Raw genomic sequence first — 18269 nt, 5'->3', positions numbered from 1 at the left:
TAAAGAATCACGATTTGCTAAATGACGTAAAATGATAAAACAAAGCATCGTAAAGACGTTCTAACGCCAGAGATACGAGAGTTTCGTACAGTAATATACTACGATAATGCCGGAATGATCGTAACAGCGATATAGCCGAGTTTACGAATAATTATACCAGCCGATACGAACACAGTGTCGGATAATACGATTCGTTCGTGTTAAAATAGTTTTGTCGTTTTCGGTCGTATCGCTGGTATATCGCGAGCAGCCTCGCGTCGTACCGATAACCGATCGTTCTACCTTGTTCGTTGGCGGAAACTTTACCTACTACCGCGAGTGTCGCTTTTTACAGAGATATCGCGCGTTCGACCACCAGCAGATAAGGTAGAAGACTGTAAAGAAGGGACACGTTCAGGTTGGTAAGATAGAAAGAGAAAGCGGCATACGTACATATTTTTCTACCCGAGTATCAAATTTACTCGATACTCGAGGAGAAATCGAAAGCGTCACGCGTGTATCTTCGAAAATAATTCGTAAAATCTTTCCGAGTAATAAAATCTAATCGAAGATATTTCAATTACGATACGTTCAGCCGCGACGAATCCGAACGTATTATCGAGAAACCCGGTTTACCAATCTCATCGAAGATAACGCACGCTTCTATTAAGAAATCCGCAGGTTGATAGCTTCTTATTTAAATTGAACGAAAGTTCGAATTTATCATCGGTGTGTTCGAACACGGCTTTTCCCGTTTCGAAGACTAGTCGGTCATCGATTGTCTCGGACGATACGTTTTGAAATACGCTATCGCGTATTCCTGATCCTTCGAGTGGCTTTCCAACGATCAAATTCAAAACATTACAAGTGTATATCACGTATTTTCCTCGTGTAAGATTCAAAGTCGAATATATTGCGCGTATAGATGTATCGTTATCGATCTCTTTGCCAATTTCTAAAAAAATGTATCGTACTTCACACCTGGTAAAGAGTTACCTAGAAAAAAAGTCTGGTTACATCCGGTTGCGCCACAGTACCCCACCTGCGATCCCCTCGACGAGCGACGAGCGACGCGCGGCCACGCGTTAATTCCCACGAAACAACAAAAATACTCGTACAAGAAACGCGTTACCGCCTTGTCGATGTTACAAAAATTCCATAAAATTGCATAAAGTTGCAAAATTGTAACAAAAGCACAGCAGGCTTCCACGGCAAGGCTTCGTTACGAACATTTCGTCGCGAAACGTCAAACAACTTTGGCAAAAGACATGTCCCGTAATATTTGATATTGCGCTATGTCGATCGGAGTGACGTAACCAAATTCAAACGCATACGTCGCATTATCTCGATCTCGATTTCACGATTATCGCTGTATTATGCTTACGATAGGTTGCAGCGATTAAAACTGCCTGCTACAAACGCGAACACAACCGTATCGCTAGAACGTTCGTGTCGTAACAAAAACCTATGTCGAGAAACCGTATCGTTCGAAAGAATCGCTTTTACTCGTGTTTTCGAACGTTGTTAAAGTTATAGGATTAAACGTTTACGATAAAAGAAGGAATCGGACGCGGTACGTAGTGGAGAGGATCGTAGTGGTTCGATCGGAGCGAGCGAAAGATTTTATCTAGCGTCTCCGTGGAAAACAGTGTGAGAACGGAAACGTGAAAAGGGCTCGGCGAGGCCTCCTTCGCATCGGCTCGGCTCTTATCTAAACGTCAAACACGCCGAGCGACGCGATATCGCGTTGACGGTAGATAAAAAAGTACATAGAAAGCCGACAGAAGGGCTGTTAAAGAGAAGCTGCATCTGTTCAGGCCGCTGAGTGGCGGCAGATAGTAGCGCGTCTTCGGTTATGCGTGCTTTTTTTAAAAAAAAAACTGAAAAATCAACCGAATAGATCGGCAATTTACTCGAGTCGATTTTTACGTCGGTGACGTAATTTGCATAAACAGGAAAATGGGAAAAGCGGTAACCTGTATATTCGAAAGGATGCAATTACTAAAGTCGACCTCGAATGCACGCCTACTTATGTCGGATGCAACGTCGCAGAAACCAGATCCCTGGCAAATAAATTACGCAAGCTTAACCTGCGGATCCTCGAAGGAGGAGCAGCTCAAAGGGCCTGTATTTCAATTAGAGGCAAAATGCACGTATAAAGTTTAGCCGAGCGAAACATCGCTACGCGACCTAACGTTTCTCACATTTTTTCGTTCGCGGAAACGTAATTAAGAGATTCCTTCCTATTTGAAACGTACGACGTAGAATTTTAAGTTACAACATTGTGTTCTCGACGACGAATTTCTTAATTCGATTCACGGAGAAAGCAAACATTCGCTCCCTACGACTTAGCTTCGACGCTAATTTTCGAATATAATTTTGGTACAATTTCACAGAGCCATCGATCGAAGCGTTAACGTTTCAACGAAATTTCGATGAAACTGATAAACTGGAAGTCGTTGCTCCCTGTAAGTAAACCTACTCTACTCGTTGACACAAGCTTCGAAACGCTCCTCTCCTGTACTATCAGCGGAGTAAAGTTGCGTCACAGACGCGCATAACCAACCGAATCCAAACGATTCAAATTCCTACGAGATCCTTATCTATCGTATATTTTATCTTATTTTATCTGCGATTCGATCGCAATTTTCGCTCTCAAAGTCAACCGCGAAAGAGAGTACACAAGCAATATCGGCATGGTCCGCGAGACCGTATTTAACAGGGAAAAAGAGGACAGGGAAAACCAAGAAGGACGACGGATGCGTACCGCTTGACCGAGTAATAAAGCTCAGGGGAATAGCCATTTTCCACGTATGACGGGTCGAACTAACTACCGCGGATTTTACCGATAACCGTTTTACCGAGGCTCGTAGCAACGCTAATTACGCGAACGAAGGGCAAACTCGCAGGATGCTGGTGCGCGCGCCGCGAGAGATCCGCGCCGAAAGCCAACCTTCCGGTCTCACGATCTCGTCTAACGAAGACCCAAGACTAATCCGTAATCCGACTTTGTTCGGAAAATATCGTTACGGTGTCGTGTCACGGTGAAATTCATATGGACGTAGACGGCACGATAAATTTGATTTTCATCGCCTCCGATACAAATCGTACGATAACGAGAAACGTAAAGATAGAGAAAATCCGTAGGAATGTACGTGCTAAGAAAAAAACAATTGCCTCGAAAAGTTTTTTCTAAAACTAGAACTAAAGTCCGTGTTTTTCGATAGAAATCACGCCGACTATGGACTATGGTTGTATTTGAAAACTGAAGTAAAATGTGTTGGAAATTGTGTCGAAGAGACGGCGAGTGCACACCTGCGTGCCGCATGTTTTCTGTCTCTCGAATAAAGAGTCACGCCACGTTGCAACGCGGCAAAGCAAATTTCAATGGCAACTTGCGCGAATAAAAACTAAAAATGTATCCTACAAGAAAATAGGGAAAATTTGGAAAAAAACGATATCGAACCTCTTCTTTCTTTTTTTCTTTTCGCTTTCGTCCGTACCATCTCTCGACGAATATAGAAAAACAAAGAAGACGACCGTAGGATAAAAACAATGGGAAGACAAAGAGTGGAACGATGTTAAGTCGGGATTTAACGAGCATTGGCAAGCCAGCTCGACGGATTAAAAATCGCAATTCCCCGTTGCGAATCATTCGTCACGTTTCTTCGATATATGCAACGCGTATTATTTCTACGCAGCCCCGTCTCCGTTCGTTTTTCAGAGTACATAAGCACAAAGTTGCATAATGTACGGACCTATGTAGACCGTAGACGTTAAACGCAGAAACGTTAAACGATAGCCAAGTAAATTTAGCTTGTCGTTGAGATCGACGTTTTTCTCGATGGAAGACCGTTTTCCCGTTTGTCACGGTAATTGGCGGTCACGCCGCCGATCGTTTCCCAACAAGGGCCGTAATAAAAAAATGCCATTACACTTTGCAAGTTTGCTGACATTGGTCGATCGTAACGAGCGAGCTTTAGAAAGATTCGACGATTTCAATAAATTAAGATGGAAACTCACGCGTTATAAACCTCGACGTAGCGTTACACCCTCTTACTCTAATTTTGGCGTTATTATTTTAAGATTCGAACGTTCGCGACAAAACGACGGCGTTTCAGGGGGTGCCCCTGGCGGAGAGCTCGCGGTGGTTGCTAAAAATTCAACGAAACGCCGTAGCCAAGTTTAGACAAGAAACGTTCTATACTTGACCTTAACGGCGTCCGTCCAATGCCACAAACTTTGCGGTGGTCTTAACGTTCCTCTTCCGTCCGTTGCTCGGGCAACGACGTCCAACCACGGCCCCGCCGCGGAATATCGCTCAACGACAAATCGGCAGAACTTTAGAAAAACGAATTCGCACGATGATCGGAATCCGCGAAGGGATACGAAACTCGTTGCACGTTGCATCCTATGGGATTCCGGATTTACTGCAACGTTACGACCGCGTTTCATCGCCGGACGTGCCGTTGAAGGGGAAGGAATTCGAAGAAAAGCTATCTTCCAGCATTTTTGGCGAAAAAGCAAACGCGACTAATGCAGGAACTCGCGCGTAACACGTACGGGTAGTCCCGATTTCCATAAAACGTTAATATTTCGAGAAGCGCGTTGTCGCAGCCGAAAGGGAGGACGGAGAGGGCTGGCAACTGGCATTAAAGCAACATTCTCTCGGTTAAAATAATAACGTTTCATCGAGGGACGCGACGCGTTCGCAGAAACTAACGCAGCATCGATATCGTTCGGTAATCTGTCGACGATCGTATTCGAGCAACGCGATTTCCCTACTACTACTGTCCGCCATAATCCTCAAGATCCAATCGGAATACCTGGAACCACGGTTGGAATGCGGTCTATCGCAGCGGAAACGGCTGCGCCAACGGCAATTTCACCTCGGAAACTTTACAATGCTCGGAACTCGCCCCATTTGCCTGCAACGAGATTTTTCGAAAACCCCCACCGCCGAATCGCTCCAACACGTTCCAAGTCAAACAAACGCGAAACGCACACGCTCTCTGTCACGCGTTGCACCGGATCGCGTCCGCGCCATGTACCTGGATAAAGCTTGGCCAAAGGAATCCGATATTCCTGCATAGTCCGACCAAATTCGAGAAGCATTGCTATTCCGCTGCGTGTTTCCTACCGTCGATGATGGATTTCCAACTCGGGTACGACCAAAACGAGAGTTTCGTCGAGATCCGGTTCTTTTCTACTCTAGTCGATACTAGATACGACTAATTGATTGCCGAACGAACCGCGCGTTGTTAACGCGTTAACCGTCGCTGACGTAATATTACTTTTTGTCGCGTATTCGCTCGCGATCGAAAAACTGTCCACTTTTCTTACTTTACGCTTCCAACTTGGAAATATTTGGGACATACGCGCGTTCGAGTAGTCCCAGTTAATTGATATAATTGATATAATCGAAGAATTATTCCTTCGTAAATTTTTTTTCGTTATCGCCGACATGTACTTCTTGATAGTGGCGCATTCTCGCGTGGTTCCGAGCATCGAGCTACATACGTTTCGAAAAATGGATTTTCGCGATACTTTGTAAACCAATTGACCCGAAACTTTACGTACGTGTATCCCTTCACGGGTCGTATATATACGAGAATTTCAGCCGTGTCCTACGATAAAAACGTTTGCAACTTGATTATTTATATCCTGTCGTTGGTTCGTGCGACGTTATATCGATGACATCGATTTGCTCGACTACAAGTTCGTAAATGTTTATATCTCCTAAGAGGCGATAAGTAAAGCAACGCGACTATCGTAAGCCAACTTTTTCTTCTTTTAATCAGCTATGCTTGAGTTATAAAAAAAGCGACGGCAGAGAACAAACAGAGAAGAAGAAAGCCGTTCTGCGAATCAAACGGATCGCAGAGTAACGCGTAGATAAATCCGAGAAAACAATAAATAGCGAGTATCGAGGAGACGCGAAGGAGAAAAATGTTGGACTAAAGTGCCGATACGTGTCTATCGGAGGAGGACTAACCTCTTCATTTTCGCAATAAGCATCGACTCGTATCAGAAACTAGACTCGGGAGCGTAATCCAGTTTCCGAAACAACGCGGAGGAAAACTTTTCCTTCGAAATATAGCACGGCACGATCGAAACGAGTTTTAAACGAGAACTTTAAATTCGACGTTGGGCGCGATAACGCACCCAAAGTTGAGGAGAAAAATCGGATATCGAAGTTACAACCGCTAAACACTTTCATTCGACGAAACGAGAAAAACTTTTTTTCTAATTGCCATCGTAATTTCTAATTATTGCGCGCATTCGTTCGCAAATCGATCGTAAGCCGTAAGAAGAAACAAAGTAATAATACGTACACAAACGTATTATTGGACGAGATCAAAAGTAAATAGCACGATTAAAGGCATTATCTTTCGACATCGTTTTCTCTATCGCGAACGATACTCGGGATTTATCGAGTACAGTCGCTCGAAACTTTTGTAAATTGAATCGTAGGCTGCGCGATACGAAACGGTAATAAGCGCGAATGCATGGTCCGTGTTTTTCGGGCTATGCGGAAACGGAGCGCGATAAAGATAGGACATTTTATAACTCGTGCACGCGGCAATGCCCCGTTAAGCAAATCCAGAGATAATTAGCACCTGGTGAAAACCGATTCGCTGGCGTTTCATTTTCGATATAATCGCGTGTTCCAGAATCGAATAATCCGAATACCAAGAAAATCGAGAGTAGCTCGTTTCCATAACGTAATCGTCGAACGGTTGGATATTCTCGTTACGTCGTATTACGCTGTTGCCGCAGAGTGGCGCGCTCGAAGCGCGTTAAACGCGATTGGGAATCCACGGAAATGCGCTCGAGCGTACCTGTCCGCGTTGTTGTTCTTAAAGCTGACCATCCCGCTGGCCGAGGCAGCCTCCCTCATAACCACGTACCTTTTTCACTCTGTTTACGCACTGGCACACCGCGCAACGACCACCGGACGCGGCCACGACGAGCACAACGATCCACGCATACAAAGAAACATCGCGTCACGTGCAACGAGCGAGCGTACAACGACGAAAAACGTGCTGCGTAGACCGCGTTTCCGGACCGACTGAAGAGGAGCCACGCTTCGCGGCCGATCAACCCCCACCAGGTCGCTCCGTTCAAGCCCCCCTCCACCGGTTTCTAATTACAGCGTTCCGGCAACGGCAGGCCAGCTGACGTTCTTTTGTTGTCATTCTTCGTTCGTCTCCTATGACAACCTATCATCACGATCCGATATTACCGAAACACACAGGTTGTCCACGGTCACGTTTACTTACTCTCGCATCTCGACCACCCTCTATGCCAACCAAGCTGAAGCAACATCGAGCAACGAACGTTTTCCCCTTGCTGAACCAACGTTCGGCAACGAGCGATGACTTTTTCAAGTAACAGCAACAACAGCGGAACGTTGCTCCATGTTGGTTCGATGGAAGCACGGCTAAGGATTCCAAGCTGAAAGAAGATGCAGTTTCTAGCTACTGATTAATAGTCCGTTAAATATCTCGGTTTACGATTGATAAACGGTGATATTGTTCGAAAAAAAAAAAAAAAATCAGTCGACATCGTTGGTAAAGAATTGGCTGATAATCTTAGGATCGTTAAAATTATCTAGCAGGATCGAGCAGGATCGAGTGCAAGGAAACAGCTTATGCCGAATGACAAATTCAACGATATTTCGACTTAACGAAAGAAGCCGAAAAATAAAGCATCGGGATTTTTGCTTTCAACAGTTTCGATCGATCGAGTGTCGCGTCTTATCGTTTGGCGTCGTTTTAACATCGCTGTAATACGCGTTAGGTATCTGCTTCGCGATCCAAGAAACATCGAACGAGAATTCAATGAAATTTCGTATCGTAGGTTGTTACGTTTGCGCTGGCGATTACAATAGCGATTCATCTGGTATTTTTCGTTTCGAGATATTCAGTTTGACCTTTACGTTCGACCAGACTAAAATTCGTCGATCGCCTACACCTGTTTTCTATGTAAAACACGCAGCTAACCGAGGCTATACGGAAAAAGAACGCCAGATTCGAATAACTCGTTTTTCTTGATCACACGAAAGACTAAACTTCTAGGCACACCGTGTATACGGCAGAAACGACGTGTGCGCATGGGCCGTAACCCGTAACGCGCCTCAACTTTTCGAAAGTAACGTTAATTTTCGTTCGAACTGTTCTCGCAGCACCGGAGAAGGCAGCGACGCTGAGATCCTGGCATTCGCCGGTTGCAAGTCCGTCACACTTAACCCCTGACCGAGCATCTTCGGTCGTCTCGGATAAATTTTACAAGGACCGCCGATCGTCGAATTAACGTCAGGACTACTAAATTATTAATGAGCGAAAATTAACGCTTCTTTCCTCCGGAATTTCATCGAAATCGTCCCCTGAGAGCTATAACGGGATTGTGACTCGAGCGTTTTTAATTCCGTGGAATTTTGCTGCTTTCGCAAGATAAACGGAATATCGTGTTGACACTCGCGACGAAAATTATAATTCGACCGAAGAATATCTTGTCTAATTTAAAGAATTACGTGCTGGAGAGTTCGCGCGAGGAATTATTATCGGCAAACTATGACTCGTGGAAAGATTTACATTCGACGGATGATGAAAATTTAACGGGAAGAACGTTGACGGCGCTAGATATTCGCGGCTACGTATCGCGCGAAAAAGGAAGCTGTCGTTCAGAATTATTTCCGAGAAACGAGTCGCGACGTATTTGGACAAGCAGTTCGTTCGGTCGTTAATTCGTAACTAATCATCCAAATTTGCCTTCATCCGTAAAAAATCTGAACATATTGTCTTTCAGGGACGGTCGATTACATGCACCTCTTTCGTTTATCCGTCGTAAATGCATGCTATGCTATCTCATGTGTATCATAAAGCGTCGCGAATGACTCCTCGTCGGGAGATTATAGTAAGAGCAGCCACTTGGATGTTCAATTGCATTTTCTATTTCACGAGAGATACCGCTCCGCTTTACAGAGAACGGAACACCGTGGTATTTTTCAACGACTCTAATTCGTAAATTTCTTCGAAAAAAACGAAGGGAAGCATCGTGCGACAACGGAAAAGAAGCTGAAGAGCAGTCTCGAAGGATGATTCATAGTTTTAACGACGCGACGTCTACCTGCGTCTGGTGCGCTAATAATAGATTTTCAGTGGCCCAAGGATAGGAGTCCGTAGACAGCAATTCTATACGCGGCCGAACGTGGCTCGTTTTACAAATAAAAGGCTGCACCGATGTCGAGCACCGTCGTTACGGTGAAACGATCTCAATTCCTAGCTAAGACTCTAGCTAGCCAAAGTTCGATATCTCTCTCCTCGAAGATGGAACATCTCGTTCGATAAAAGGGAAATTTCGTTGCTTTGCCGAATCTTGGGCGAATTACGAAAATTACGATCTTCGCAACTCGTTTCGATCCTCTTATCCTCGGGAATAAAGAGCAACGGAAGAAAGAACGTAGGCATTGCCTCAAAGAAGATACCACTTTCGAGAATACCATGGGTCGTCATCGATGACCTACTCAGGATGGAATGCGCTACATAATTTGTTTTTCATGCATGTACGTACATCGTGTATGCACGGTTCTACGTTTTGCAAAAGCCGGACGTAAATTTTGCGAGATAAATTGTGAAACACGTAGCGTCTGGTCCAATTTTACGGCCAGGTCGGACGGATATAGTATTTTAACGGAAATTTACATTATAATTTCGAAGCTACCGAGTTGCCCGACAACTTTCGTCGTTAAACACCGTTACGCCGTGCCGCTTTCAATGACAAAATTCTCTTCTAACTCGATTACGAACGAGCAAACGGAATCGAAAATAATTCGTAACGTAATATAAGACTCGCCTCGAACAACTTTGACAAATCGTTACATTTGCAATTGACCCGTTAACTTGCCTAACTAACTCCGCTAACTGAAAAACGAATAAACGTACGTACATTGTACGGAAAATCGATCACCAGTTACCTTCGAATATCGCAAGATTCGCGTTTCTAGAGAAAACGATACTCGCATTTCGCAATGATCGTCGTATGCGTAGCAGGTATCCTGAATCACGATCGATTCCGCCCGAGGTGAGCGGTTCCTCGATATCGAGAATTCGTTTGGGCAAGTCCGCGTGGAAAAGCGGCGAAAGATGCGAAACAGACGACGTTAATTTCGACGAGAAGTTCGTTAGAGGAGACTGTCGTTGTAGGCGACGGAACAAAGGTCCCGACACAGCATGACGGATCGAACTTTCGCGTCACGTCGATTCCTCGCAGCGGGCGTTTCTTTTCGTCCGGTAGCCGGCAACTTCACGGACGACAAAAGATCGGTCGATGTTCTTTCCCTGAAAAAATTCCAGGATAAGTTGACGCGTCGTTTCCGCGTTCGCTGAATAGCGTTTACTATTTTCTAGTCGGCAGCTCCGACCTATCTTTTACGATATTTTTTCGAAATATTTCGCGAAATATATCTAAATCGGATAATATCGGAATAAAATGTCAACGTTGTGCGTTCAAACTGAACGTTTTGACTTTCTTTCCATTATTTAAGAAGAATAAAGAAGAAAACGAGGACGCAAAGAATCCATCGCTTTAACCGTGGAATAATCCATATCTCCGTGCATCTGGAATACTGGGTAATTAAAGGGTAATTCCCATATTTCTCCTCATGCATAGTATGCATGCCCTACTTTATGGCAACTAATTCTCCGTAGTTTTTCTCATTAGCTGCTACTCCTTCGTATCGCGCGATCGCGATTAAATCGTACGAAAAGTCCGTATCGTAAATCCTGTTTATCGATTCGTCTTCGCTCGTCGATCGGCGTAAAACGATACAACGGAATAATAAAATAACGGAAGCTGATAGTCCCATGGCAAAGCGTACCTACGTAATTGCTTTCCTTGTAAAATAGAAATTCATCGACCAAAGTCACTTCGACTCTTTGATGGATGTTGATTCGCTTAACCTAAATGGAACTCACGAGGATAAACCTCTTATGCGCGTTGTGAGTACGTATGCGCACGTTTGGTTCTCATAGGAAACGGTTGTATTTGCCATTACTAATACAAATTTCTCCTCTGTAACATAGTTAACCTACGCAAACTGTAATACATGAAGTAAAATGTGGCCAGTTGTTTGGATTATAGCGTAGTTCATCCGGTTAGTACTAATTCAAATCCTCCATCTAGTAATTTTAAATGGTACTACGCATTACATAGGAAATACATACTTCGTCTAGTATATGTAAACATCCGGTTAGTACTAATTCGAATCCTCTATCTAGTAATTTTAAATGGTAGTACACATTACATAGGAAATACCTACTTCACCTGGTATATGTAAACAGAAGTCAGTAAAATTTGAATCTCTACTGATCGCTGCTGATCGACTTTTGATTCTGGTCTTTTCTTCCTTAGGATCCAATATACGACGGTTAGGTACGCAACAAAATTCACGCTATTCATCCACTCGCGACCACGAGCAACGATCATGGTTTTCTAAATTCTAAAGTCTTGCGATACATCACGGGATACAGAAGTAACCGATATTTATCGTTGGCTAACCAAGTGATTGCAAAAATAAAAAGAGAACGTATCGGACGATAAAAGGACGTATAAAGGGCAGAGAGACTCGGCGGTAAAAATACTGCTAAATACTAGGCGCACGACGAACGCGTTTAACGAGGTCCCTCGCGCTGAATACACCTGACGACGCGCATTCGAGGCCACAGGTGAACACCTCGGGTAAAAGGGTCCTTTTCTTTCGATGGCATTGTCGCGTCGTGTCGGCACAATCGGTCGGAATCCATATTCACCGAGGGCAAGTGAATGGGCGCAGGTATGCAAGCGCCCGTTATTTTATTTCAGAGAAAAGTGCCTGTCAGGTTGGTCAAAGCGCCGGGGAACAAAGTTCTTTTACGTGCCGAGAACTAGCGGTGGTTGCTTCGGGCAGAAGTAGAACGCAACTTTGGATTAAGCTTTCCTTGTAAAATTACGAATGCAACCGTGCGTGCGCAACGATACATATATCCGCCACTACATAACTAAACTATATTGCGCAACGTATCGTGTACAATTGGTGTAACTTCGCGACGAATAGAATCGGCTGTTTTTCATAGCGATACGTGTTACACCGGTTTGACCGGTTAAAGCACGAGTGGCGCGAATTTTATTGGAAAATGAGCGTTCAACCTGACAAGAATAAGATATCATCGAAACTACTATCTCGTCTTTGTGAAATATCTGCAACTCGAAAATATATTAGAACCGTAATCTTCTTCTAATTAGAGTTCGTTCGTTCGCGCATACAGGTGTAACCGCGTTTAAAAACACATATCGTACATCGATGGCAGGAACTTTGTTACTTTGAAAATAATATGCAATGTTAATCAACTGCATCCGTTTACCGGCTACATCGAAACACCTACATAACGATGATCGTTTGACGCGCGTTGATGCGTGCGCATCGTTAGTCGCGTTTATTCGATTATTTATTGCGATTTTCATCGAATTCCTTAATAGCGTCGTATCGTGAAAAGAACGAATCAATCCGATTATTTGTTGCTTCGTATAATCCTTCTTACGATTCAGGTATCTGTATCAAACGACAGGAAAATTCCACATCTTCTGCGAAAGAAGCGCGTTATTTCACCTTGACTTGTTACGTGCAATTGCCAAGATCTTAAGAACGTAGGGACTTTGGCATGTATAAATATATAGTATCGAATAATCGACTCGAAATCAGCGATACTGTTTCGATAAATTTGTGCAAGTTATTTGATAAAAGAAATAAAATAAATATACGCATAAATATACGCATACGCGTAATAAAAGGCGACTTGTGGCCACGAGCTGGCGCACGTGCTCCTCGTTGCTTTCGGTCCGATAAACTTCACCAGGATTTTATACTTGCGGGCAAAGTTGTCACGTCGTTAAATGGAAAAATACTCGAGAACGCGTAAGAACGGTAGTACGATGTACGTTCTTAAATCTACTCGTTCGAAATCTAGCAGAGATGCTTCGCGAGCTGACGATACGAATTCTCGAGTAAAGATAAGCGATTCGATCATCTTCCCATAGAACAAAACAGCAAAAAATTCTACGTCGATTTATGCATATCGCTTGCTCTCTTTTTAGTCGTGTATTACTCGATCAAATTTCATTCGCGAGTAAACAGACGAGAAACATTCTACACAAGCGGTGTTTGGTGCATCATTTTACACACAACGTGCGTACAGCGTTATTCAGATATTGTATTGGCACGAAACTCTTAACTCGCACACTCCGTTTTCGACGATTTCGACATTTCATTTACGGTCATATATTCCATTAGCCGTTTGAACTAGTTTCTATCAGTTTCTATTAGTCAGCACGCTTTCTGTACCATCGATCCCTCGCACGATACGCATATAGAAAATGTTTCTATCCAACTACGTTTTACCAATTAAGCAAACAGAAAGCGTGAGAAGGTATCACAATGACTAATCGTTTGCAATCTCGATCAAGATTTAATCTTGATTTCACACGAAACTGCTTAAATGTAATTTATCCAATTTTCACGAAACATTTGCTCTATATCGAAAAATCCGTTTATTCGCGCACAAATAATAATAATAATAATACCAACGTTGTTAAAAAAAAGTAATAAGAATGCGGTATAACGAACGATTTGAAATCAATACGATCTACCGCTAACGATAAGTGTTCCGCTCGACAGCTATTTCGCGACTGATCGTTAACCGTTGATCGTTCGCTGTCCACGCCGTGCTACACCGAACTATAGAGGTCCGCGAAATTCGATCGTAACAGTTGCTACTTCATTTTTTCGCCCGTCGGACAAATTCCTTTCCCCTTCTCGATTTCTTTCTCTCTCAAGCTTTTCCGCTCGATCGACGTTTCAAACGTTTACCAACGGAAGCGCTCAAATTTTTTTTATCAAACTTTGCGAATGAAATACTTGACCGAAATGATCTAATTGGAAGTTTTCAATAACTCGGAGAGTCAGCGTCTTTTCGCTCTTCGAACTAGACAACGAAGGAAAGAGCGTGGAATCGTCGACTTAAATAGCACAGGCATCTGGCCTGTATTCTCCTGGAACTTTTGCTGGAAACTTCGGACTGGTTTCTCTCTTCGAGTCTCGGATGTCTCCATAAACAATAGCTCTGGAAGCTCTCTTTGTACGTATTTGCCGAGTGTCCTCCGACGCTCCATGGCCATTCTCACGCTGTTTCGGACATCACGCGACGCGAAAACTTTCCGTCTTACCGCTTGCGAACGTTTCTCATGGAAATCCAAAGCTCGTAGTACAGGAGCACATGCGCGCCACGTGGACCGCCCGTTCCGGGTTTCCATTCTCTAGAAAACTGGAATTCGAACTCGCTCGTAGAACTTTTGTCACTTTCAGAAACTTTTGGTCGGTGTAGAGCGATGTAGAGCGTACGAAACGCGAGTGTATGGTTGGAAAAAAGGGTGCGACCGTCGGGGACTTGTAACGAGCGAGTGACCGTTAAGGGCTATGAATGGCGGCTGTTTGCAGCTGCATCTTCCACGAATTTCCTCTTTTGCGCTTTCAATTTGTTTCTCAGTCGTATTCTTCGATACAGAGATGCCCCTTTGTTCCATTGTTCTTGACTTATTCGCAAACGTGCGGTATTTTGGCAACGAATTTCGTTCCCCTTCTATAGAATTTAACGCTGTGTTCGAAGATCAACTCGCGAACGAATGAGAAAGACTCGTACGTGATAGTCACGTCGAATAAATAACATTGTCCAACTACTCTGACGCTTATAAATGATTTTGTTCGCGGTTACACGGCCTTCACCTATCGCAATTTTAACTTTTCGTCGAATCAGTGAATTCGCTTTTTTCCCGTCCAAAGGATCGAACGTGAATCGCCTTTAACATTTTCTCTATGATCGTGTACCTTCCACAAAAAACAAACTACCACTGGTAAAATAATACGTTCATACGTAATACGTAATATAAATAACGATAAAAAAAAACATGAACGGCTATCTTACTTGACGTATTTTCGCTTTCCAGGGTATTAATACAACGATAGAACAAAAAATTTATCCTTTATTAGATGCCACGCGAAAAATAGTCATTATAATAATAAGCGATACCCATTTTATCGTAGAATAGCTTATATATCGAACGTTCGATATTATATGTTAATAATAAAAGTAACAACATACGTATACACGTGGAGGAGAAATTAGTTTTCACTTTGTAGAATTACCGTCGACAAAGCGATATTCTTCGTCGGTTTTAAGGTTTTAAGAACCGTTTACGAGATAACGATTTAGCGCGGTCGTTACCAACAAACGACACGACGCACCGACAGAAACGAAAGTGACCGTTGCAACGGATTCGAAAATTTCTGCGGTGCTATGCAATCTGGAGGTAAACAAAAATTCAGCGAAAATCGCAAATACGATCTTTCTACCGTAACAAAAATCTTTGCGCGATATCTTAGCGCTTTAATTAACACAGAATACGAAGCCGCCAACGATTTTCCGAATATCAAAAGTATCTGAATATCGAGAATTTAGTTAAAAATTAACCGCGATAAAAAATAAAAGCTAAGTAAACAAATAGAAATTGCCAGTATAACGAAATAATAAACTTGGACGGATTTCGAGTTTCGGCAAGTATATAGGTACTCGATTGGGAAAGAATTGGGGTTAGGTAGGAAAACTTGAAAACCGTAACCGAACCCGGCCCGTTAATACCTGGAAATTCGTCGACGTAACAAGAGCCATTGAATCGCCTCGATCGCCAACCAACTTCTTTCTTCCAACCAGATATACGCGAACATACGTAAATACGTACTGTGAACCGTGGCTCTTTGAGCGACAGGGTTTGACATTTACCGGTTGAACGGTTCGTTGTTCATTACGCTGAAAACGCTACGCCGATTACTCCAGCGTCTTCTCGCGCAAAATGTCACGTTCTTCTCTTTCCACGAGGTTTCTGTCGATCAAGCTGCACGCTAACTGTATTTTCGTTGTGTGCGTTACGATTGTAATAATCGACACCACGAATGGATCGATCCCCTTATTTCGGTTAGGATAATAGCGGTGGTTGATGTAATATAACACTGCGATCAACAAAAATTTATATTTCCCACAACTTTGTACACTGATGAGTTAAAAATCACAGTTGGTTCCAACAACTTTGTAACGAAGATAGTTACGCTGGTGCGTATGTATGACTACGCGCGTTAAGTAAATGACTGATCTAAGGATGTAAACCCGGTCAAAGGCACGTTGACTGTTCGAAAAATGGAAAATCAGTGAAGCTCGGCGACGATGCCGTGGCGAAGGAAAGCTAAGGATGGGTGTGTCCAGCGGACGGGACCGATTTTAGCTAGAAGAGTGAGGGAAATGGGCTTCGTTCTCCATTGGTGATTTGCTACGTCGGTGGATGAGGAAGGATGGCAACCGCCCTCGAGATAAAGTTGCCAGTGGGAGAAAAGGCAGCTTTCCCGTGTCAACCCATGGTGGACGATAAACTTTCGAATACAATTCAATGAAAGAATATTTGTCCGGTCTGAAGGACCTTAACTAGCAAATTCCTGGGATTTATGGAGGGTACTCGAGGCTATCGAGGGTATGCAGGAAGGATCTGTGGAAATCTGGTTGCCATCTTGCCCGCGGTGTGTGGCCTGGTCTAGGCAGTGTGTCGCCCGGCGTAACGCTAACCGATTCAGACGTAATCGGAATGTAATTCAGACGTAACGTGGCATAGGCATCTTTTTACGCTAAAAGTACAAACTTTTGGAACGACAGGCGATCGTTAGAGACAGGTAGTCGATTTTGAAAAACGTAGGGATATTTCGCGAGTCGCTGTTTGAAGACGTAGATACGCGATGGAACGCCAAAAGGTTCGTATAATTGCCGTTGCAAGATAACTCTGGCTGGATCTTCGATAGAGTTCTTTCGGAACTCTCAACGTTCGACCGGCTTGAAACTTTCAAAGGAAATTAATTGTATTTCCAGCCGTGCTAAAACTCGAACCAACCGAGGAAAAAATATACGTATTAAAAACACGGTGGGGAAAAACGAAAATTGTTTGTGTTAAAAACCCAACGGCGCGTTTCTTTATCGCGTTTGTTCTCCCGATGTCGAGGAAAAACCGGAAAACCGTAAAGCGTGAAAATGCGGGACCGCGTGCTGCAGCTCATGCAAGATGCACGAAGGGAAATTTAGAGAGCAAGGGCGGTCGGAAAGCTCGGCGCTGCCCGCGCACCTGTTTTCAGCCGTCTCTCGTTAATAAAGTCGAGCCAGTCCTCTTTCCCCTTGTTTTAAGCCTCTTAGCTACCTGTAGGTTAGCGGGCTTAACGATTCCACCGAGTCGAATTTCCTGCGGGTGCGACGATATACTTTTACCCCGTGCCGCTAACCGGAGGGAGGTAAATGCGGCAACCAGGGGCTGCGAAATCCTTCAAGCCGAGGTTGGTCAACATCTTTCAGCCGCCTTGCATCGGTCGTACGACAAGGGGTTGCCTTTCGATGTTTGCTTCGACGTATGCGGTGCCAAGCATAACCGACGAGCGTAAACTTTACGATCGTAACGTCTTGCCCAGTTACATTTTATCATGGTAGGTCGTAGATTAAATATTTTTTACGCGAAACGTCCAAGGTAAGGTTAATTACTTGGAGCCTGCAATTCATCCTCGAGAATTATTCAGACACGATCTCCCGATTTCGTTTCGTTTCGTTTCGTTTCAGTTGAAGTTTTCAAACTCATGATTAATAGCGACGAAACGGGTCCGTTACGCGAAAAAGAGACCGATCGTGGCAAAAGAAGCAAAAGAGGGAAAAAAAAGCAATCGTGGCACAACTATAAAGGTAGTACAGTACACAGAACTTAATCCCGAGGAAAGTCGCGGCGCACTCCCGGCCACTCGTGAAATCTCATTTTTCATTTGTCGAGTTTGCCAGAGGGAGCAAATTGCGCTAAGAGAAATTTCGCGGCGAAACTTTTTTCTGACCAACAACCTGCGGATTCCTACGCTCCTGCTTCCCCTACGAAGCTTTCCGAATCTAGAAAGCCTTCTACTTGTCGCTATTCCGTCTATACACAGATACCTACTTATTCGCTAAATCCTCTACGAGAATCAACGAAGATGTTCGCCGGACTGTAAGTTTAACAATTAACCACTTATTTACCAACTTATATTGCACGGATTTTTTTATCGCGTTTAAGAGCTTATTGACTTTTTTGATTTCATCGAATAAATTGAAAGTTATTCCGTTGACAGGATCGACGAGAATTAAGTTCCAACC

At 43.7% G+C, this 18269-nt stretch overlaps 1 protein-coding gene across 13 annotated transcripts in view; it reads right to left on the bottom strand.

Moving 5' to 3' along the window:
• Nucleotides 1-18269, bottom strand: part of LOC126915047 (uncharacterized) — a 191738-nt gene that overhangs the window by 131875 nt on the left and 41594 nt on the right. The window contains exon 1 of one of the 13 annotated variants that reach the window (XM_050719343.1): nucleotides 6822-7083. The exons of 11 other annotated variants lie outside the window; for them this stretch is intronic. In XM_050719343.1, coding sequence (XP_050575300.1) covers nucleotides 6822-6880 — 59 coding nt within the window. In that variant the 5' untranslated portion in view covers nucleotides 6881-7083. Of the gene's footprint in view, nucleotides 1-6821; nucleotides 7084-18269 lie in introns of those variants that run through there. One more of the 13 variants, XM_050719351.1, reaches the window with a different exon arrangement.

The sequence above is a fragment of the Bombus affinis genome, chromosome 4 (genome assembly GCF_024516045.1).
Source record: "Bombus affinis isolate iyBomAffi1 chromosome 4, iyBomAffi1.2, whole genome shotgun sequence".
Taxonomy (NCBI): domain Eukaryota; kingdom Metazoa; phylum Arthropoda; class Insecta; order Hymenoptera; family Apidae; genus Bombus; species Bombus affinis.
This window is presented reverse-complemented; position numbering and strand designations above follow the sequence as displayed.